Below are 18,125 nucleotides of genomic sequence, written 5' to 3' on the forward strand. Positions count from 1 at the left end.
TTGGAAAAAAAATAATTAATATAGCTCAAACTTTCATTTGGTTCTTATAAAAAGAACCAAGGTTTTTCTTCTCTTTCATGCTTATAAATAGAGGACCGGAGGGAGTAGTATAAAATAAGGTCGCATTAAATAAACTTTTTTTTTGGTACACGATAAAATAAAATATGTTTAATTTAAATAATTTTTTTCTTTTTATTAGAACAATCATCTTAATTCCTATGGAATGTGATCACGCAATTGTTGCTTGTAATTTTCCAATATATTTCTGCATTGGAAATATATATCTTTGCATTAGAGATTATTATTTGACTCAATTTTAAAATTTTGCTTCTTTCTTAAAAAAATGACCAAACTAAATTGATAATTGATAAATGGTTTCTAAAAAAACAACAGAGGAGTACAAAGTACAAACTGTCGATTAGAAGTTATTTTTGATAAGAACGTTACAAAAAATAAAAACTATTAATCACACTTGCGGTGCCCATTATAAACCCACACCCCGTTCATTGATCATGCACGGGGCCCGATGTGTCCTTATCTATTTGCCCATTTACCTTTCTTTTCTGATCACATTTTGAGTTTCTAGAATGAGATGTGACAATAGGTAAGTAATGTGTAGTCAGATCAACTCTATCACATCTATTTTATGTCTTTCAAACATCGAGATCTTCAATATCTAATAAGATTATGCGAATATTGTATGTACACAAATTGCTTATCTAATGCCTTTACGCACTTCGGAAAGCGGTGTTGCACATGGGTCGACAAGACCTTTACGGCACCCATCACACTTATGGATCACGTCCTTATTTACCTTTATGTCACCTTGAAATGGAAATTTTCTATATTTTTAAAATAGGGTACGTATGTTGCATACTTGCATATGATATTTTTGTAAGGTTTTGTCTAAACCACTCTAGGTAAATATTGGATAAAATTACAATAGTTTAAGTCATTGAAAAATAAAATGGAAATTTAGGTTTATAACACGTGTTTAAATATTATTGGATCACCTAAAACTAGAATTCCCTATCTTGTTTGAATTACGTACCTAAATTCCAATGCCTAAGACAACATATATTTTTTTTTTGTAAATCAGGAAGATATATTGCAAAAGTCAAGAATCGATTCATGGACTTCTCCGTTCACGGTCATTATGTCCTCAGCTCTTACCACTTTAGGTATAATTTGGGGACAACCTAGCTAAGAGATCATATTAATATCAATGTAATTTTTTTCCTCTTCTTTAATTTTAGTTTTGTACGAATAAATTAAAGTTTTTGGCCAAAGTTTTGTTAGTGTGTTCAAGTTGCTCTCTCAATTTTAACCCACGTGTGATAAACACCAACGATTTCCCAAGATTGATCAGCACATGTTGGTGATTGAACCCAGAAAATGTTGAAGTATTATTGATGAAGAACCCTAATCCCAAATTGGGAATTAGGGGAAAGATACATGAGGGAGATGTCAAACACCCTCTCTAACCCTTAAATAAGCAACTTATTGAGTTTGATAAAGTCATTGACAATTTACAATTCAGGTCTTGGGTTTGGTTTCGTGGAAAATTCAAAGATTTTGGATGCTCCTTCTATGAATGGCAAATTCATCCTTCTTTATATCTGTCTTTGTTATAATTCCTTGGATACATTCTTGGCTGTTTGTTGATCACAGGGAGCTCTCGATTGATCTTTATATTGCTTCTGGACCTTGCACATACATTACTTTTGAGACCTGGTTTAGGACTGCTTTGTAGATACTTTGATAGTTCTTACTGGGATTAGGATTGCTTAGTAACTGTTTTTCTTTCCTGTTTCCCGTTTTTGTGTTCCTCTTGTTTCTCCTGGTTTGAAGTATACATAGTACTTCCCTTAATAATATTGTTTGGCTGATAAAAAAAAATCTAATGATGTTCTGCATTTCGTCATTACATTACATGAAAAGACTTCATAATAGACTTAGCCTACATAACGTAAAGAAAAGACCCAACACTTACATAACTTACCTATTTTGTTTGAATCCTTTTGGAATCAAACTTTCAACTTAGGAAGATGAAAAAACAACTTTTTTCATCTTAAATCAACACCCGTAGGTTTCAAGTTATTTATTTCAACAAGTAAATATAAAATGTAGAAGTATAAAGTATTATTCATGAAGAACCCTAATCCAAAATTGGGAATTAGGGGAAAGATACATGAGAGAGATGTCAAACACCCTCTCTAATGATGTTCTGCATTTCGTCATTACATTACATCAAAAGACTTCATAATAGACTTAGCCTACATAACGTAAAGAAAAGACCCAACACTTACATAACTTACCTATTTTGTTTGAATCCTTTTGGAATCAAACTTTCAACTTAGGAAGATGAAAAACAACTTTTTTCATCTTAAATCAACACCCGTAGGTTTCAAGTTATTTATTTCAACAAGTAAATATAAAATGTAGAAGTATAAAGTATTATTCATGAAGAACCCTAATACAAAATTGGGAATTAGGGGAAAGATACATGAGAGAGATGTCAAACACCCTCTCTAATGATGTTCTGCATTTCGTCATTACATTACATCAAAAGACTTCATAATAGACTTAGCCTACATAACGTAAGGAAAAGACTCAACACTTACATTTACATAACATATCTATTTTGTTTGAATCCTTTAGGAATCAAACTTTCAACTTACGAATTCAAAAAACAACTTTTTTCATCTTAAATCGACACCCGTAGGTTTTGTTAGGTTTGTTAGGTTTACTGATAGTCATATTTGTACTCATAAATCGTATTTGTCGTGGTACCTTGGCATCAAATGGTACAATAATTCTGTTCGGCAATACTAACAAGAAGATAAACATGAGTTCAAAATTGAAGCAAACATTTGGTACATCAATCCTCTTCCTCAAACAAACGTAAAAGATAAACAAGGGCTGAGATGTTTTCATGGATAGGATTTAACGCATTAAAGAGAGGAATAAAAACAAAAACAAGCAATAATAATGCAACAATGTCAAAATATATTCATATGTTATAAGGTTATCTTCTAATCAAGTTGTTTGCAAGAAACTCTTTAAAGGAAGACGAATGACCACGATGGACAATCCGAAATGTACTGGAGTACGGAACCAAGATCACATTTGTCCTGGATTCATTTATCCCAACTTGACAAAATTTCCACGGATAAGGGCCGTTTATGTTGTAAGCATAAATTTTATCTCTGGTGGCAAAGATTAAGCAGTCTCCATTGACAACAGTGTAGTGATTTCTTATGGGTTCCACGTACATAGAGAAGAGAGAAAAACTTTCACCAGACAGCCCTAGTTCATCCTTGGTAATATGAAGAATTTGAACCCAAGTAGCAATTACAGAAGTCGAGTATGCACAAGTCCACACAGAGAACGAAGAGTTGATAAACCTTACGAGACATAGACACTCTCTCGAAGTCCATCTAGATCCCCATGTGTAAACCCCAAACTTCCCGTCGAAGGGTTCCTGGAGAACCTCAATTGGAAGGTCCAACAAGACAGATGTATGATCATGGAGTGAGTAGGCCACTACGTATGGCAAATAGAAGCGATCGGATCCGAAGAAGCTGTATTCATAATTATCAGACATAAAATATAGCCAATTATTAACAATTGCTGGTTGACCAAGAATGACATTACGGTCGCCCAAACCCATGTTTGGGTTAATTACTTGCCAGTAGTCCCCTACAGGGTTGTACTCCTTTAAGACATAATAGTGTTTGAAAATCGAAGGGCCTCGGATCATTGAAAGCAAGCGGTAGTCATTGGCAGTCGGAGTCGAAGATGGGATGATAATTATATTGAGAGTACCTTCAACATAGTAATTAGGGCACGGTGAGGTGAGGGGAGTCCACGAACTGGTTACAGGATTACAGATTAAATAACTGAATGGGTTTTTCCGCCTACAACGAACCACAACTAATCCATTCCACGATGAAATGATCTGGCCAGACTGTTCAATGAAATCCAAAAAGTCCTTTGGAACGCCATCAGAAGGCCCGTTGTGTAATAAATGAAGTAGGTGGATCCCTGAATCATATATTATGTGAGAGCCCGGAGACGTGAAGATATGCTGATCCCCAAGTGACAGCATATGACTTGCTTGTTCTGCACAAAATTTGGGGTTCGTGGTGTAGTCGAATAGTTTCCCTACACACTTAAACCTACATACAATGAAGGCCGGTAAAAGCTTGAACACGTTGGCCAGTTCATGAACCCAGGAGGTCATGCCTGGACTGAGCGGAACACAAAAGCAATACGATTTCAACAGGAGACGAAAATAAGAGGGATGAAGAACTATAGAAACGAGAGCAGGGTAGCAAAATTTTGATTGTCACAGGAATGTTTCAATAGGTGGTATGAACCAAAAACGAATAGCAAACGAACTAGATATAAACGCATGGGATAAATGTGCTAGTGTGATATGATCCGCAACATGCAACATTTATCATAAGGAAATATTACTCTTATCATAAAATACTTTGTACCTTTTTTTATTACAAGAATAAAGTTTGGCCGACTAAGCATAGTAGTGGTGGAAAGGGGTGGAAGAAAAGATAGATAGGAAGAAAATAGAGAAAAAACTAAAATTTGATAAATGATTTTATTATTAAAGAATAGATAAATAAATAGAAAATAAGGATGAAAAAAGTGTGATGTGTTGGTGTATCATAAATCTTAATACAAGAAAGTAATGTTTTGACTCGTGCCTTGTTTGCTCGTAGCTTCTTGTTTTACCTGTGTGTCTGTTGTCCCCTTTTTGCCCCAAAATCTTGTTATTCTCTTTGTATTATGGTGGCACACCTTGTGGCTTTCAATAATATAATTGCTTATCAAATTAAAAATACAAGTATTGGCTTACAAAAAATGCCAGAACTGTTTAGTTGGACGTGAACGACCATTTTCTCCAAACGTATGTGTAATTTAGTTGGCAGGATTGCACGAGCTGAGTGTTATAACGCATGTTGTTGTTCACACATACTAGTGTTATGGACTTTTATATTAAATTCAATTATGGTTACTTGAGAGCAGGATTGCTTGAGAGTGTTATAATGCATGTTGTTGTTCACTCATACTAGTGTTATTTACTCTCATATTAAATTCAATTAAGGTTACTTGAGCATGAATGTACGATAATGTGATCATATGTGAAGACTTTGAACATTACTATGACCTTAGGAAACGTGTATTTCTAATAGATTTCAGTAACCACAATTACCTTTATTAAATTGGATAGTCTTTGATGAAATGTTGACTATTCATGATACTAATGGTAATTATTTACTCTAATGTTTAGGGTTTAGGGATATATTACTTATATGACACATCTCATGTTGTTGAATTATAAGTTTTTATATGTCATTCAAATACAAACATTGTTCATTCCCAAAACCGGATACCAATACATTCGATAGTTTAGTGTGGTATATTAAAGAATAACTAGGTTATGAGATTTTTCACTTACAATAAGAGGCTAACTTTACGGTCATTTGTTTTCAAACTTAGCCAAAGGGGTTAAGATTAATTATGCATGTGATTAGACAAAAAATAATCTTGACCCTAAAATTTATTACACATTAGTTTATCCTTCCTATGATTTTAACCCAAGTCGTAAACTCAACCTACTTATTTTATCTTTTCATCCTTTTATTATTACCGGAACACTGTAGCCCTGCCGCAAAGGAATAGTAGCCGTGCCGTTGAAATACCGTTACCATGGCTACGATCTCAAGCGTTAAATTTTAAATTATTATATTTACTAACTGCACCACCAAAAAAGTCAGTTCAAAAGTGAAACACTGCAGATGAAACTACAATAATGCAAACGTGCATCATGACCACACGTGCCGCGCTTGCTGTTGTGTATTTTGAAGGGTGCCGGGAAAGGTTATGTATGTCGTAGTAAGCGCGTGACCATATAGATGTAACTCGCTCACAGTGCCTGACGCAAGTTGACCTCGATAACTGCGTCTGACGTACCGCAAGAATTTAATTACCGTGAAGAACAATACGTGACTACGTGTGATACGATTAGCTCGCCCCCGTCGGCTGAAGTAAATCTGAATTGGATTAGCTTGAAAAGGATAAAGTTGATTTTGACCCATGAAGGAGATGGGTGCCGTGAAGTGTAAAGCTGTTTTGTTGACATAAAGGAGATTGGTTGAAAGCTTCGTCTGACATAAAGCAAAAGATCATGATTAGTTACGGCTACCTATGTCACTTGATCATCAACTAGCCTCGGGTTTCATTCTATTCAAGCTATATAAAAAAAAATCAGATGTTAAAATATAATTATTTTTCAACCAATCAGATGTTAACTTTTAGTGGTCTAATTTTAGAGCACCTTTTTTAACCTGCTATAATTGGTAAATACATTTTTTTTTGAATAAATTTAATATATGACAAATTTTTAAACATATTTTTTTTAAAGAATGTGTTGACCTACTATACCCGGTTAAAGTATGAGGTATAAAATTACACTACCTAAAAATGGTGAATATTAGAAAAAAAAAGTTTTGTATGGAGGATATGTTTCCCACGTTATACTGAAAGTGCATGAGTTTTTCAATTAATGTCATAATTTAAGTTAAACACAATTATTATAAATGAGTTATATGAAGAAAAAAAATATGAGTCATTGGTCAGCTATTTGAATACAATATGAAATGAGGCATATATGAGAAATAATGAGAAAAAAATGTTTAGAATGTATTAAAAACAATAAATAGGGAACCAAAAAAAAGTTAAAACTAGATGTGCTTTGAAACGGATGTAGCAGGTGTTTACCTTGTCAAAGAATAATTATTCTTTCACACCTCATTTTTTAGGTGGAAAGAGGTGGAGGAGGAGAGAGATAGGAAGAAAAGAAAAAGTATGAGAGAGAAAGTATAAGATGTGATAGATCATAAGAGGAGAGAGATAGAAATACAAATAAAAATAGGTGAAAATGAATTGGAGAAAAAATGAGGTGTGTACATATCATTGTTTCCTTGTCAAAACATAAACTTGTTTCAAGTAGTCGCATAGATATGGCACAGGAAAGTAATGTTAACCCATTGGGAGTCCCTTTTCCGATCCGGTTTTATAGCTATTGGATAAATCAAATCTTATGAGGTGACAAATTGGTAGAGCTGCAAGTCAATCACGTTCATGTCATTGGCTCCTTCTGTTCATGCAGTGGGTAAATTATTACTCACTCTGTTTAAAGAGTTGATTAATTAACAAATATTTGATTGAAATACCAGGCAATTCCTCTAGTACAAGCAAAAAGTTCTTGGGTCAAATACAGGAGTGACATGTACCAGTAGAAAAATTACATTTGAATTATTTATTAATAATATTGTAGACTTGTTGAAACTCGGAATCAACCCTTTAAGTTTATTGTAATCATAAACTAACCCCATGTACCTTCTTTCACCTTCTTTACATTTTTCCTCTAGTTTAGGGTTCTTTCGCTTCTTCCAAATTCACCTCAGCTTCTGGGTTCGTTCTGTTCTTCGGTTTTCGAATCTGCATCAATCGTGGATTGGGGCTCCATATATAGAAAGGTTCAGCGTCTGGGTTCGTTATGTTCTTCGTCTCTGATTTTTGAATTGATCACTATACATGCTGAATCTGCATCAACCGTGGATTGGGCTCCGCTCCATAGGAAGGTTCTAGCTAGGGTTCGGATTTTTGTTTCCTTTGTGTATGTCGTGAAGCTTCATTCTTCAATCTGAGCTTCGTTTGTTTTCTCTGGTGTTTGTGGGTTGTTGGGGTTGTCCTATGTTGTGTCAATTTCCTTTCATTGTAAGTTGTTTTTTCTGTCTTCTTGTGATTATGTGACTGTTCTCTTGTATTGTATTTGGGATTTGAGTACCACTTATTTGGGCTGCTGGTTACTTGTATAGGGAGGGGAGGCATAGTTCTTGAGTTTACACCACGCGGTTTCACAAAGGATTCTCTTTTTCACTGATGAGGAGATTTTTTGAAGTTTGCTGCTTCAGATTGCTGACGAGGATTCTAATATGTTATCAGAAAACCCAGTTCAGGATCTTTGGAATTGGACAAGTAACACAAGGAAGAACAAAGCTTCACTACTTGCACACAGGGAAGAATGAACACAAGCCACAAATTTGATGGAAGTTCAAGGCAAGAACAATGAATCTCACTAATTATTAAAAAGGGCAAGAACAATGAACACAGGGAAGAACGAACACAACCACCCTATTCTCAATACATTAAAAAGTTATATTAATAGTGGTAAAACATAGTTTCACATACATAATTATAAAAAAGGTGAGGGTATATTTATATTTAGTAAGCTACAATTTAGCTGGGCTCATATCCTGAATAGTATAAAAAAATCTAGTCAGCACTTATTATATTAAGTGTTCGAATATTACTGGTCCACCTCACTCCTGTAGCCTACACTCACATGAATTTATGGACACCCAAGCATGCACCGAAATACCAACTCTCACTACCTTCTTTGTATAAGAAGTTTATACAAAGAAGAAAAGAAGTCTTTTTATTGGTTAAGTAGATAGTGAGAGTTGAATAGACTTTGTTAATAAGAGTGATAAATACAACTTTAAATTATTATTAAGGACCGAGGAAATATGATATTAAATAATAATATATAATCATGAAACAGAGAAAATAATCATTGTTTTTACAAACCAAGTTACTTTTTGAAATATAGTATTATCTACTTATAGTATGAAACTGAGTATTTTGGTATTATGACATTAGGCAGAGAAGTGGAAGTCACCAAGAACGATATAACAAGAGCAAAGTGTCCTTTATGGAAGGCAAAAGAAGCTCCTCCTCCAACATAGACAACGAGGATATCACAATGTAAGCACATTCACTACCATTTATTACTTTCACATGAGAAAAATGGGTTTGTGTATATGAAATGTTAGTATGTTGTCTGTGGTGGGGGACGGGTAAGACAAATTGCTTTGATGCAGGTCAACACCTCAATCTGAGCCCGAATCTTCTTGCGGGGATGTAGCTCTAATTTACTCGGCACTAATGTCTGCATTTTCGGACTTCAAAAGGGACCAATGGAATCGGTTGGAATTCCTAAGGTTAAAAGTGTCGTGTCTATCTAACGATGTGGTCCACATGTCTGGGCGCATAAAAGTAATATAACCGTATTATTTAATATATTTATTTATTACTTAGGTCTTTCCATTTACTAATTTCCAAATGGATTCCTTTTCAATCAGGAAACTGCTGATGGAGTAGAAAATCTCTCAACACGGTTTGCTAGGTTAGAGGCTAAGATTGAAGCCACGTGCAAGAATTTTGATGGTATGATAACTTCAGCGTCCAGACAGCGAAGTGGTTCCATATCTGGCAACCCTTCGTCATCTACCTCTCCAGGGTCTACGGCTACTCCGTCTGCGAGACCACCCAGACCACATTCGAAAGTTTCTCATGCAGCTATTATGCATAATAAGCGACTTAGAGGTTACTACGGTAGTTCTCCCCTTGCACCTATAGGTGCCACTCAAATGTTTGGCCGCTATGACTCTTTTAGGACAACTCAACCTTCAGACGATGGCGCCGCCGTGGAGAGTACTCCCCGAACTAGCCACACGCCCAAAAAGAGTTGCATTGAAATTGTTACTCCCACCAAGACGGTCGGTGTACGTATTGGTCCGGGAATGAAGATGAAAACAATTCGCACAGACCACCCCATAGCTTTGACGAATAAAATGAATAGCTTCCCGCATAGTGTGACAACTTCAACCCTGTCCAACACAGAATTTATATCAACGGCTAGGCCAAAAACCGGTCCACCAAAAGTTCCATCAAATCATGGTGGTGTCCAAACGCGTGCTGGGAAAAAAACATTACAACTAAGGGAAAACGAAGAGGCGCTCCGATGTGGACCACTATCTATGGTTGTTATGTCAAATGTGAGTGCAACATCGCTATCCCATTTTTCCTGATATTATCCACAATATTGTGCAAATGTTTGACGTTCACTGTTCGTTTTCAGTCCATCAAATATAAATTTAGACCTCCAAGTGATGTGGGTGTCTCGATCGCAGATGCACCCTTTGTTGCTTACCTTTTTCACACCAATCTAACTGATAGGTAAGTTTGTAATACACAATAGATGTAGTTCTTATATTGTTGGTGACGTAAATGTTGTACCACCGAATCATCTGACATTTTTCACCGACTTCCGCAGCGAGGAGCTCCTGAGGATGAGAAATCTTGTTGCCACCGAAAAGATTTTGAATGTTTTATCCCGTTCAACAGAATTTCTTCCAATGTACGTCTTGTTGTTACGTGTCTCATTACATTGTTCGTATTGTTGTTAAAATTATAGGTGTATTTGTTGTTTTCTCTGTTACAGGTAATTGAATGGAGTTCTACAAAGGCAACACTTAATCAACAACTAGCCTCGGAACAAACCATTTGGTCATTGCCACCGTCGTTTGCAGTTTAGTCTCGGTCTCGACTATTTGATATCACATATATAGTACTATGGTCGGCAAATTATTATTTTAAAATTTCATTTGTTGTTCAAACAGATAGACGTAAACGAAAGCATGACATTGTCAAACCTGAAGGACAAATACAAATCTTGGATGCCTACTACCCCCTCTATCAAATATGTTAGATGCAAATACTTAATTAACATCTTTACAAAAGTCCTTTATAATGTGTTAAAAGTTGATGCTTAGTTTTGCTTCCTGCTGTAGATATACATTCCAATAGAGGAACGGTCGACGGATCACTGGTACTTAATGATTGTATCCGTTACTGATCGAGTCATTCACCATTTCGATTCAAATCTTCAAAAGAACAAGATAGAGCCCAGAAATGAGATGATGAGGAACTTGGTATCCTTTACGACTATTTCAGTGAAAATTTACACAATAACGTCTGTATTTACATCTTGTTTGCACTTTGCAGTGTTTGGTCGTTGGCCAACTTCTTCCCGCGCAGGATTCTGCAGTGGTCACTGGTTTAGAAAACGCATTTCAAAATGACGATTGGAAAGTTATTTGTGGTAGTCCGATTCCCCCATCCGGAGAAAGGTTTTTTTTTTTTTTTGACTTGTTTTGTTTACCTGACCTTGTCACCTGACCTTGTCAGTGTTCATCTAATTATCGTTTGAATTTATGCTCATATTTCCAGTTATGACTCCGCGCTTCGCGTGTTGGATTGGATGGGTATGGAACATAACTTTAGATCCAATATCCCTGCCGAGGTTAGCAACATCATACATGATTGGTTGCTTGCCAATCAAAATAGCTATTTTGCTTTAACTTCTCCTGACCTCTTTGTTTTGCATTAGTAGATTAATGAAAGTGCTATGCGGATGGAAATCGCAATTGAAATGTTTCGGGGTAATCACAACGAGCTTTGGACTACAAAGATGAAAGAAAAAGCTAATATATTCTGGGCGACACAATCTGCTTTGGACTACAAAGATGATACACAAAGCTAATATATTCTAGGCGAAACAATCTGCCCCTTAACTAAATTTCCTTCAACCACAATATTGGGTTGCTGCGTGCATCTCTTGGCAAATGTGGTCATTTTCATTTCGTATACAATATTTAGATTACTTAGACATGGATGTCTTACTTAAGTGGTCATTTTCATTTTCTGGGATAGAGATTATGTCGCATAAAGATACCTGGACATTTTATGGCTGAAGTGGAAATTTTTTGTGTCTTTCACATTTTTAGGGCAGCTTATACTATCGCCGATAGTCTTGCAGAACAGGGCTACGAACGCACTCTGCTTCAGCCTATGTCAGAAGTTCTCCCTCCCCCTTCCTTGAAGGGTCTCATCTTATTATCCTCCTGCAAATACGGTTCTGGTGTATTAGTAGTGGAATCAAGATGCTGGCGTTGTTTTCCCTCTGAGTGCGCTCTTAAAGCTGTTGTGTTACTTTTGTATTTTCCTATGCTCTAAGCGTGATGTGTATCTGTAGTTGTAGTTTCTGTTTTTCTTTCCCTTATGTCTTCTATATTTTTATCCTTTATGCATTGGATTTTATCATGTTAGTCCCTTTGCCTGTTTTTCTTTCCCTGTATTTGTATCTTCTTTTTCAGGTGGACTAGAATTCACCTTTCTTAAAAAAAAGGGCCTTTGACATGGTTCCCGTTTGGCATCCCGTTAGAAACGTGGTGCTTGAATTAACATGATTTTGTTAAAATGATTTTGAGTAAAATTGTGTTTGAGTAAACGTGATTTATGTTTGGATGATTTGTAACAAACGTGATACTAAAAAAATGAAATTGTTTGGATCCAATTTATCAAATTCACGTTTGGGACTATAATTAAAAAAATCGTTAAAATTAAAGACACCAATGTTTTTGTTTTGTTTTTGAAAATACCATGAAAAGGTTGAATTAAAGGGATAATCTTTCCTTGTGTTACTACGACTTTTTTTTTTTATAATATTGAGGGCTGAAGCCCACGTCCACCACCACATTGGTTTGCTTCCAAGTTCCAATGTAAAAGATATTTAACGTCAAAAAAAATGTAAAAGATATTAATAATAGTGACAAAAAAAAGATATTAATAATAATAACTTATCCTAAGAAATATCTAGAAGATTGAAAGAAAAACTGAACTACAGAGGAAGAAGACCCTGCAACGCTCACAAAGAAACAGAAAACAGGGGAAGGAGAAGAGAGGACAAAGCCAGATCGAGAGAGTGAGAGGGGTTGACACAGCGATCTGACCAATTTTACAGTGAATATTGCATTTTGATGATTCAATCTTCCTCTCCAATTTATTAACAGAGAAACAAACGAATAAACAGAGCAAGAAATAAATAAAGAATGAAAGTAGATCTGAGTTGGTGAGACAAACGGGAGAACGCTGACGTAGAAGCTCAAATTTCTGGCTTCCAATTAAACGTTGTTTTGGGGTGGATTAGCGTTCATGCGTTTCCAAAAACGCATATCCAAACAATTAAAGGAAACTTTAGAATCACGTCTACATAAACTCAACGCGCGTTTGAGGCTCAAAACGCTATCCCAAACAGGCCTATCCTCTCAACTTTAATGTGACAATTAAAAAAAATTAACGCAACTGGTTTAGCTTTGTCTGTTACTCTTCTTCCTTTATTTTTTAAGTGTCATCCATTCATCCTAGATAGTGGGTTATTGGAGTCTTTTTTCCAATTCTATCCTCTCAATGAAGTTATAAAGCTATCTAAACAAGATAGTGGATAATTAACTTTACCCTTTTTTTTCTATTCTCTCATATGAAAAAAACATTTATCATTCTTCCCTCCATATTAGAATAAAAAAATTATAAACTCCCGCCAATTCCATCTATTTCTTCTGACATAATTTAATATTAACACCTTTTTCTATATAACTTTGGAATATCTTATCGGTACTTTCATGAAATTTAATTTACAGTTACTACCCAAGACTTTGAATTGATGTAATGAGAATTTAATTTTCATTTACTAGTAAGGATATAATAGATAAAAAAGGATCAAAACATCCACATCTAAGGGTACAGTTAAAAAAGCAAAGCCATTATTCTTTTTTTGGCCATCATCACATTTTTAACCATAAACGGTTAGTAGTAAATTTAATGTGATATTGGCTTACCTAGTTTTTAATATCTTAAGGAAATATAAGACGTTTTACTTTAAACTATTAAAACAATATACACAATACCCTCAAATTAGTTGTCTCAATTCTATAAATTTGTTCACTCCATCATTAATTATACTTCCGCTGTATAAAAAAATATCATTAATTATAAAGAGAAAATGTGAAAACTTAAATATAATGGAAAGTATGCTATTTTCGTAATGTAATACATTAATCATATTTTTGCTTCCAAAAACAACTAATCATAGTTATTGTTTTCTAAATATGCGATCTTTGTTGTAAGGAATGGTAGTAAGTAAGCCACGATTATTTACAGTATTTGGGCATGAAAGCCGGGTTGTCTTATTAGGATAAGACGGATTCCATGAAGCTTCCTTATGGAATGGAAGAACGTGCCTGACATCATAAGGTGACCTAGATAATGTGAGACATAAAGCTAATGAAGGACCAACAGTTGAGAACATCTCAGAGTGTGTGCTATCGCGCCGAAGGACACAATGAAGCGTGACATTAAAGCTGAAACATCTCGTAAGTGTGTGACACCAATCTGAAACCTGTCGATGATAATTGCGTGACATAAAGTTGGCACCTCGATTTTTCGAGACAACTCCTTTTAGCTGGCACGCCGAGTTTCAAGAACTACACGGGAGCGAATTTGAGACGACAGCGAATTCATAGTCGAATACTCCCTCCGTCCTCGTTTAAAAGTCACTTTACGTAATTCTCTAGGATTAAGAAAAGAAGTTACTAGTATTGAATTTGTAAAATGTTTTATTGAGTTTCCTAGATTACACATCAACTTCTCTCTTGAAATTAATTTTTTTTTCAAGATTACATTATGTCTTTCATATTAAATATAAGGGTAAGTTGGAAAAATGCATTAAATACTACATTGGTAATATAAATTAACTTATATTTGGGATTAAAAAAATCTCAAAAATGACTTATATATGGGACGGAGGGAGTAATATCCATAATTATGATGCCGATATTCGGTAAGAATTTGTGCTAATGCAACTGAAACTCCTTAATAATGCATTACAATAATACAAAGGCAACAAATAATGGATTAAAACATTACATCACGTTAAACAGTTGCCATAGCACTTAGTCTCAGACATCCAACGATACCGAATGCTCAGCATATGGCCCTACCCGTCCGTGGCGTCCTAGTAGGCTGCAACATGAAAACAAATTAAGTAAGATTTATATGGTTTTTTTGTTTTTTTGTTAATCATGGAAATGATCACTAAAAATCATAGGTATTAAAAAAATACACCTTCAAAGTCATCAAATTCATGATCCCCTCCATGGAGGTTCCATCGGTCGACGTTCCTTTAACCAATGGGCAAGTTAAGCGATTGTGGCCAATCACTTTGCATGCGCTACACTTCAAGGGTCGCTTGCCCTCAATCGAGAAGTTGACGGTCCACGGGACGACCCCTGCGCCGGTGAGTCGTTAGACCTGCGTTAGCAGATGGAGTTCCAGTGACACCTTATGGAACTGAGGGATTGTTTTATTCTCCAAGTGTTGAGTGTGACCTCCAACAATCTCCCATGTCTGGCGAAAGTCATCAATAAGCGGACAAGCAAGTGTACACATTTTCCTACAGGCTTCGAGCATACAAACAACCTGGCAAGGACCGCGGAATCTCGGAAAAGCGACGGGGATGACCCCGGCGTTTCACATAAATGATCCTTTGCACCTTGACTCCACCTTTCAAGCACAAGTGACTTGGGAATGTTATGTATATTGAGATCAACCAACACAGCAATGATGTGGCACAAGCTAAACCAATGCTTTCCATTCTCATGCATGAGCATCGGAATTCAAATGTAGCCGTATAGTATGAAACAAGCCACTCCCTACTAGATTCCTGGGACCGCTTAACCGTGTACATGGACATGCCAAGGTATCTTTGCAATTAGAATTATCATGTCAGCGGCAGATACAATGGTGGACGGAATCGGAAGAATAAATGGCGGGTCAAAATACGTGAGGCTGAAAGCTCAATACTTTGAAAAAGGGGGAGCTTTCAAACCCGGGTCTCCATAGCCTGAACGAAAATCAGCTTCAACTTCTCTATGTCGCATGTATTCGAGACAACAATGAAAGTGCTGTAGAAACTCTTTCAAGTTGTATCTTCTCTTGACAAACTTCCCAAGTTGGGCGTTGAACCCTTCACACCGAGATGTATCCTAAACCCGGCAAAAACTTACCACGAAAGTAGGCCGCAGCCCAAGGTATGCCTTCTGGCATACATGTCAATAATCCACGGATGTTCATGTAAATTAAATTCTTCAACCAATGATTCCCACTTCTTTTAAAATCACCTATTTGAAAATCACCGAACATACAAGTCTTAAACTTAGGGAGGAAGTCAGGAATTTTGATATTATCGGTTGCATTACACATCAAGTGCCACGCACAGAGTCGGTGATGGCATTGGGAAAGACCCTCCGAATGGCATTCTTCATTGCCTTATCTCCATCTGTGATAACTGCTGTTGGACTCTTCTTGTCCATTGCCTCCAACAACTGCTCTAGCAACCACACATATGTTTCTTCATTCTCGTTGCCAATTACAGCACCACCAACAACGGTTGTTTGATTATGGTGATTGACACATGAAAATATGACGAGGGGACGCGATATTTGTTTTTTTTATATGTGGCATCAAATGCTAAAACATCCCCAAACACGCTGTAGTTCATCCGACCTATCCCGTCACACCAAAACAAATGTTCCAGATTTTTATCAGCGTCCTCCGTGTGCCGCACAAACATAGATGGGTCTTTGATACCTAACGAGGCTAGATAATCTAATGCCCTGCGTCCATCTGAAACATGTGCTCGTCGTTGCTTCCCAACTTGGTTCTGCAGATCTTTCAAGCTGTATTGCGTGTTGTTATACCCCCCAACCTGTGCAGCATGTGAATTGTAGACGTCGGCTGTTGTTAGACCCGAACTCAAATGAGTTTTCAAACTCAAGATATCCGCTTCGTGCATTTGCCGGTGTGCAGCCAACATTTGTGCATGGCTTCTTTGGAGCACGTCGTGGTTATGAGCGTGTACAAACAAGCTGATGTACCACCGTTTTGAGTAACCCTGAATATGGACCCGTAATTTAGCTTTGCATCCACACCTATAATTACTCCTAGCCTCAGCTGTCCGCTTCACATCACTATTCTTGCGAAAGCCTTCCCTATGACACACAAAAGTTTGTTGGCGTACCTCTCCTTTCTTGGTCCAGCGTTTGGTGTCTTTACGAATAGAGAATCCGGACAATCTTCCAAACCAACAGTAGAACTCGAACGCCAGCTCCAAGCTCAAAAATGAAAACCTCATGATTTCCTCCAGTCTCATGGTCATTAGATCCAGAAGGAGAAAGTCATCCTTTGAATCAATTCTGACAGGATTGACGGGTATTTTGCCATGCATTTCGTTATAATTTACCCCCGCTACATCATCTGTATTGTCAGCTGGGTTAGCTGTGTCAGGCGAACCTTCGTCCTCATCACAAATAGAGCTGTTTTCTTCGCCATCGAGATCGCTTGTCGACCTTTCACCGGAGTCAAGCTCAGTCTCATGAAGATCATAATCGTCGTGGTCACCAAGGCCCTCACCCTCAAATTGATAAGCTGAATTGTTGTTTTGTCCATCAGCGTAGTCATTGTCGTCTTCATTCATAGATTGACCGTCCTCGTAGTCATTGTCGTCTTCATTCATAGATTGACCGTCATCACCGTTAAAATAATTTTCAAGGGCCCCAAATCATATTCATATATGTTCTACAAACAATCAAGAAGGAGATTCTTAGAGTGCGCAGCCATGGTTAAAGTATGTTACAAGTACATAATACACCGGTCAATGCATACCTCCTCATTTGCTGACCACGAGTCATTAGATGGTGAACTCTGCGAGTCCTCATCCAGGCCAAAATTCGAGTCAACCTCCATGTTGTCGCTCATTGGATCAACTCAGACCTACACAAGAGATATATATATATATATATTATATATATATATATATATATCAAATTTATTACTTACTTAGAGGACCTTTGACAGAGTAGAAACTCCGGCCGCATCACTATAGTTTTTAACTTCAAAATAAAATTAAATGCATGAAACCAAAGATAACAATAACGCACACAACTCAAAGGAGATGAAGTCGATCTCAAGGAGTATACTCACAAACAAATTTCTTCACAAATCCGTTAACAGCACACGGGTAGCCAGATAAATCAATAACCGCGCCAACAATAGTAAACCGTAACAGATTTGAAGGCCTCACAATGCAACAGGGATGATCTTATTCGATTGTGGAAGACAAGATAGGGTTTGGATCTGCTCGACAAGGAATACACCTAGTTTTCGTGCTTTAGCTATGCAAGGGAAACGCTAAAAAATAAACATTGAACTGGTCTACAAGACTGTTACAACTCTTCTTGTTGCTTATCAATGGCGGTGTGGAGATGAAGCACAGATATAGATGAAATGACTATTTA

At 36.6% G+C, this 18,125-nt stretch overlaps 2 protein-coding genes across 2 annotated transcripts; both read right to left on the reverse strand.

Moving 5' to 3' along the window:
• Window positions 1-3,028: 3,028 nt before the first annotated feature.
• On the reverse strand, window positions 3,029-4,246 carry LOC130727309 (uncharacterized). The gene has a single exon (XM_057578415.1). The coding sequence runs from the start codon at window positions 4,244-4,246 to the stop codon at window positions 3,029-3,031; it is 1,218 nt and encodes a 405-aa protein (XP_057434398.1).
• An 11,952-nt stretch (window positions 4,247-16,198) lies between these two features.
• LOC130727310 (protein FAR1-RELATED SEQUENCE 5-like) lies at window positions 16,199-17,344 on the reverse strand. The gene has a single exon (XM_057578416.1). It carries the CDS (start codon window positions 17,342-17,344, stop codon window positions 16,199-16,201), a length of 1,146 nt encoding a protein of 381 aa, XP_057434399.1.
• Between the last annotated feature and the right edge of the window lie 781 nt (window positions 17,345-18,125).

The sequence above is a fragment of the Lotus japonicus genome, unplaced genomic scaffold (genome assembly GCF_012489685.1).
Source record: "Lotus japonicus ecotype B-129 unplaced genomic scaffold, LjGifu_v1.2 AP026983.1".
Lineage (NCBI taxonomy): Eukaryota > Viridiplantae > Streptophyta > Magnoliopsida > Fabales > Fabaceae > Lotus > Lotus japonicus.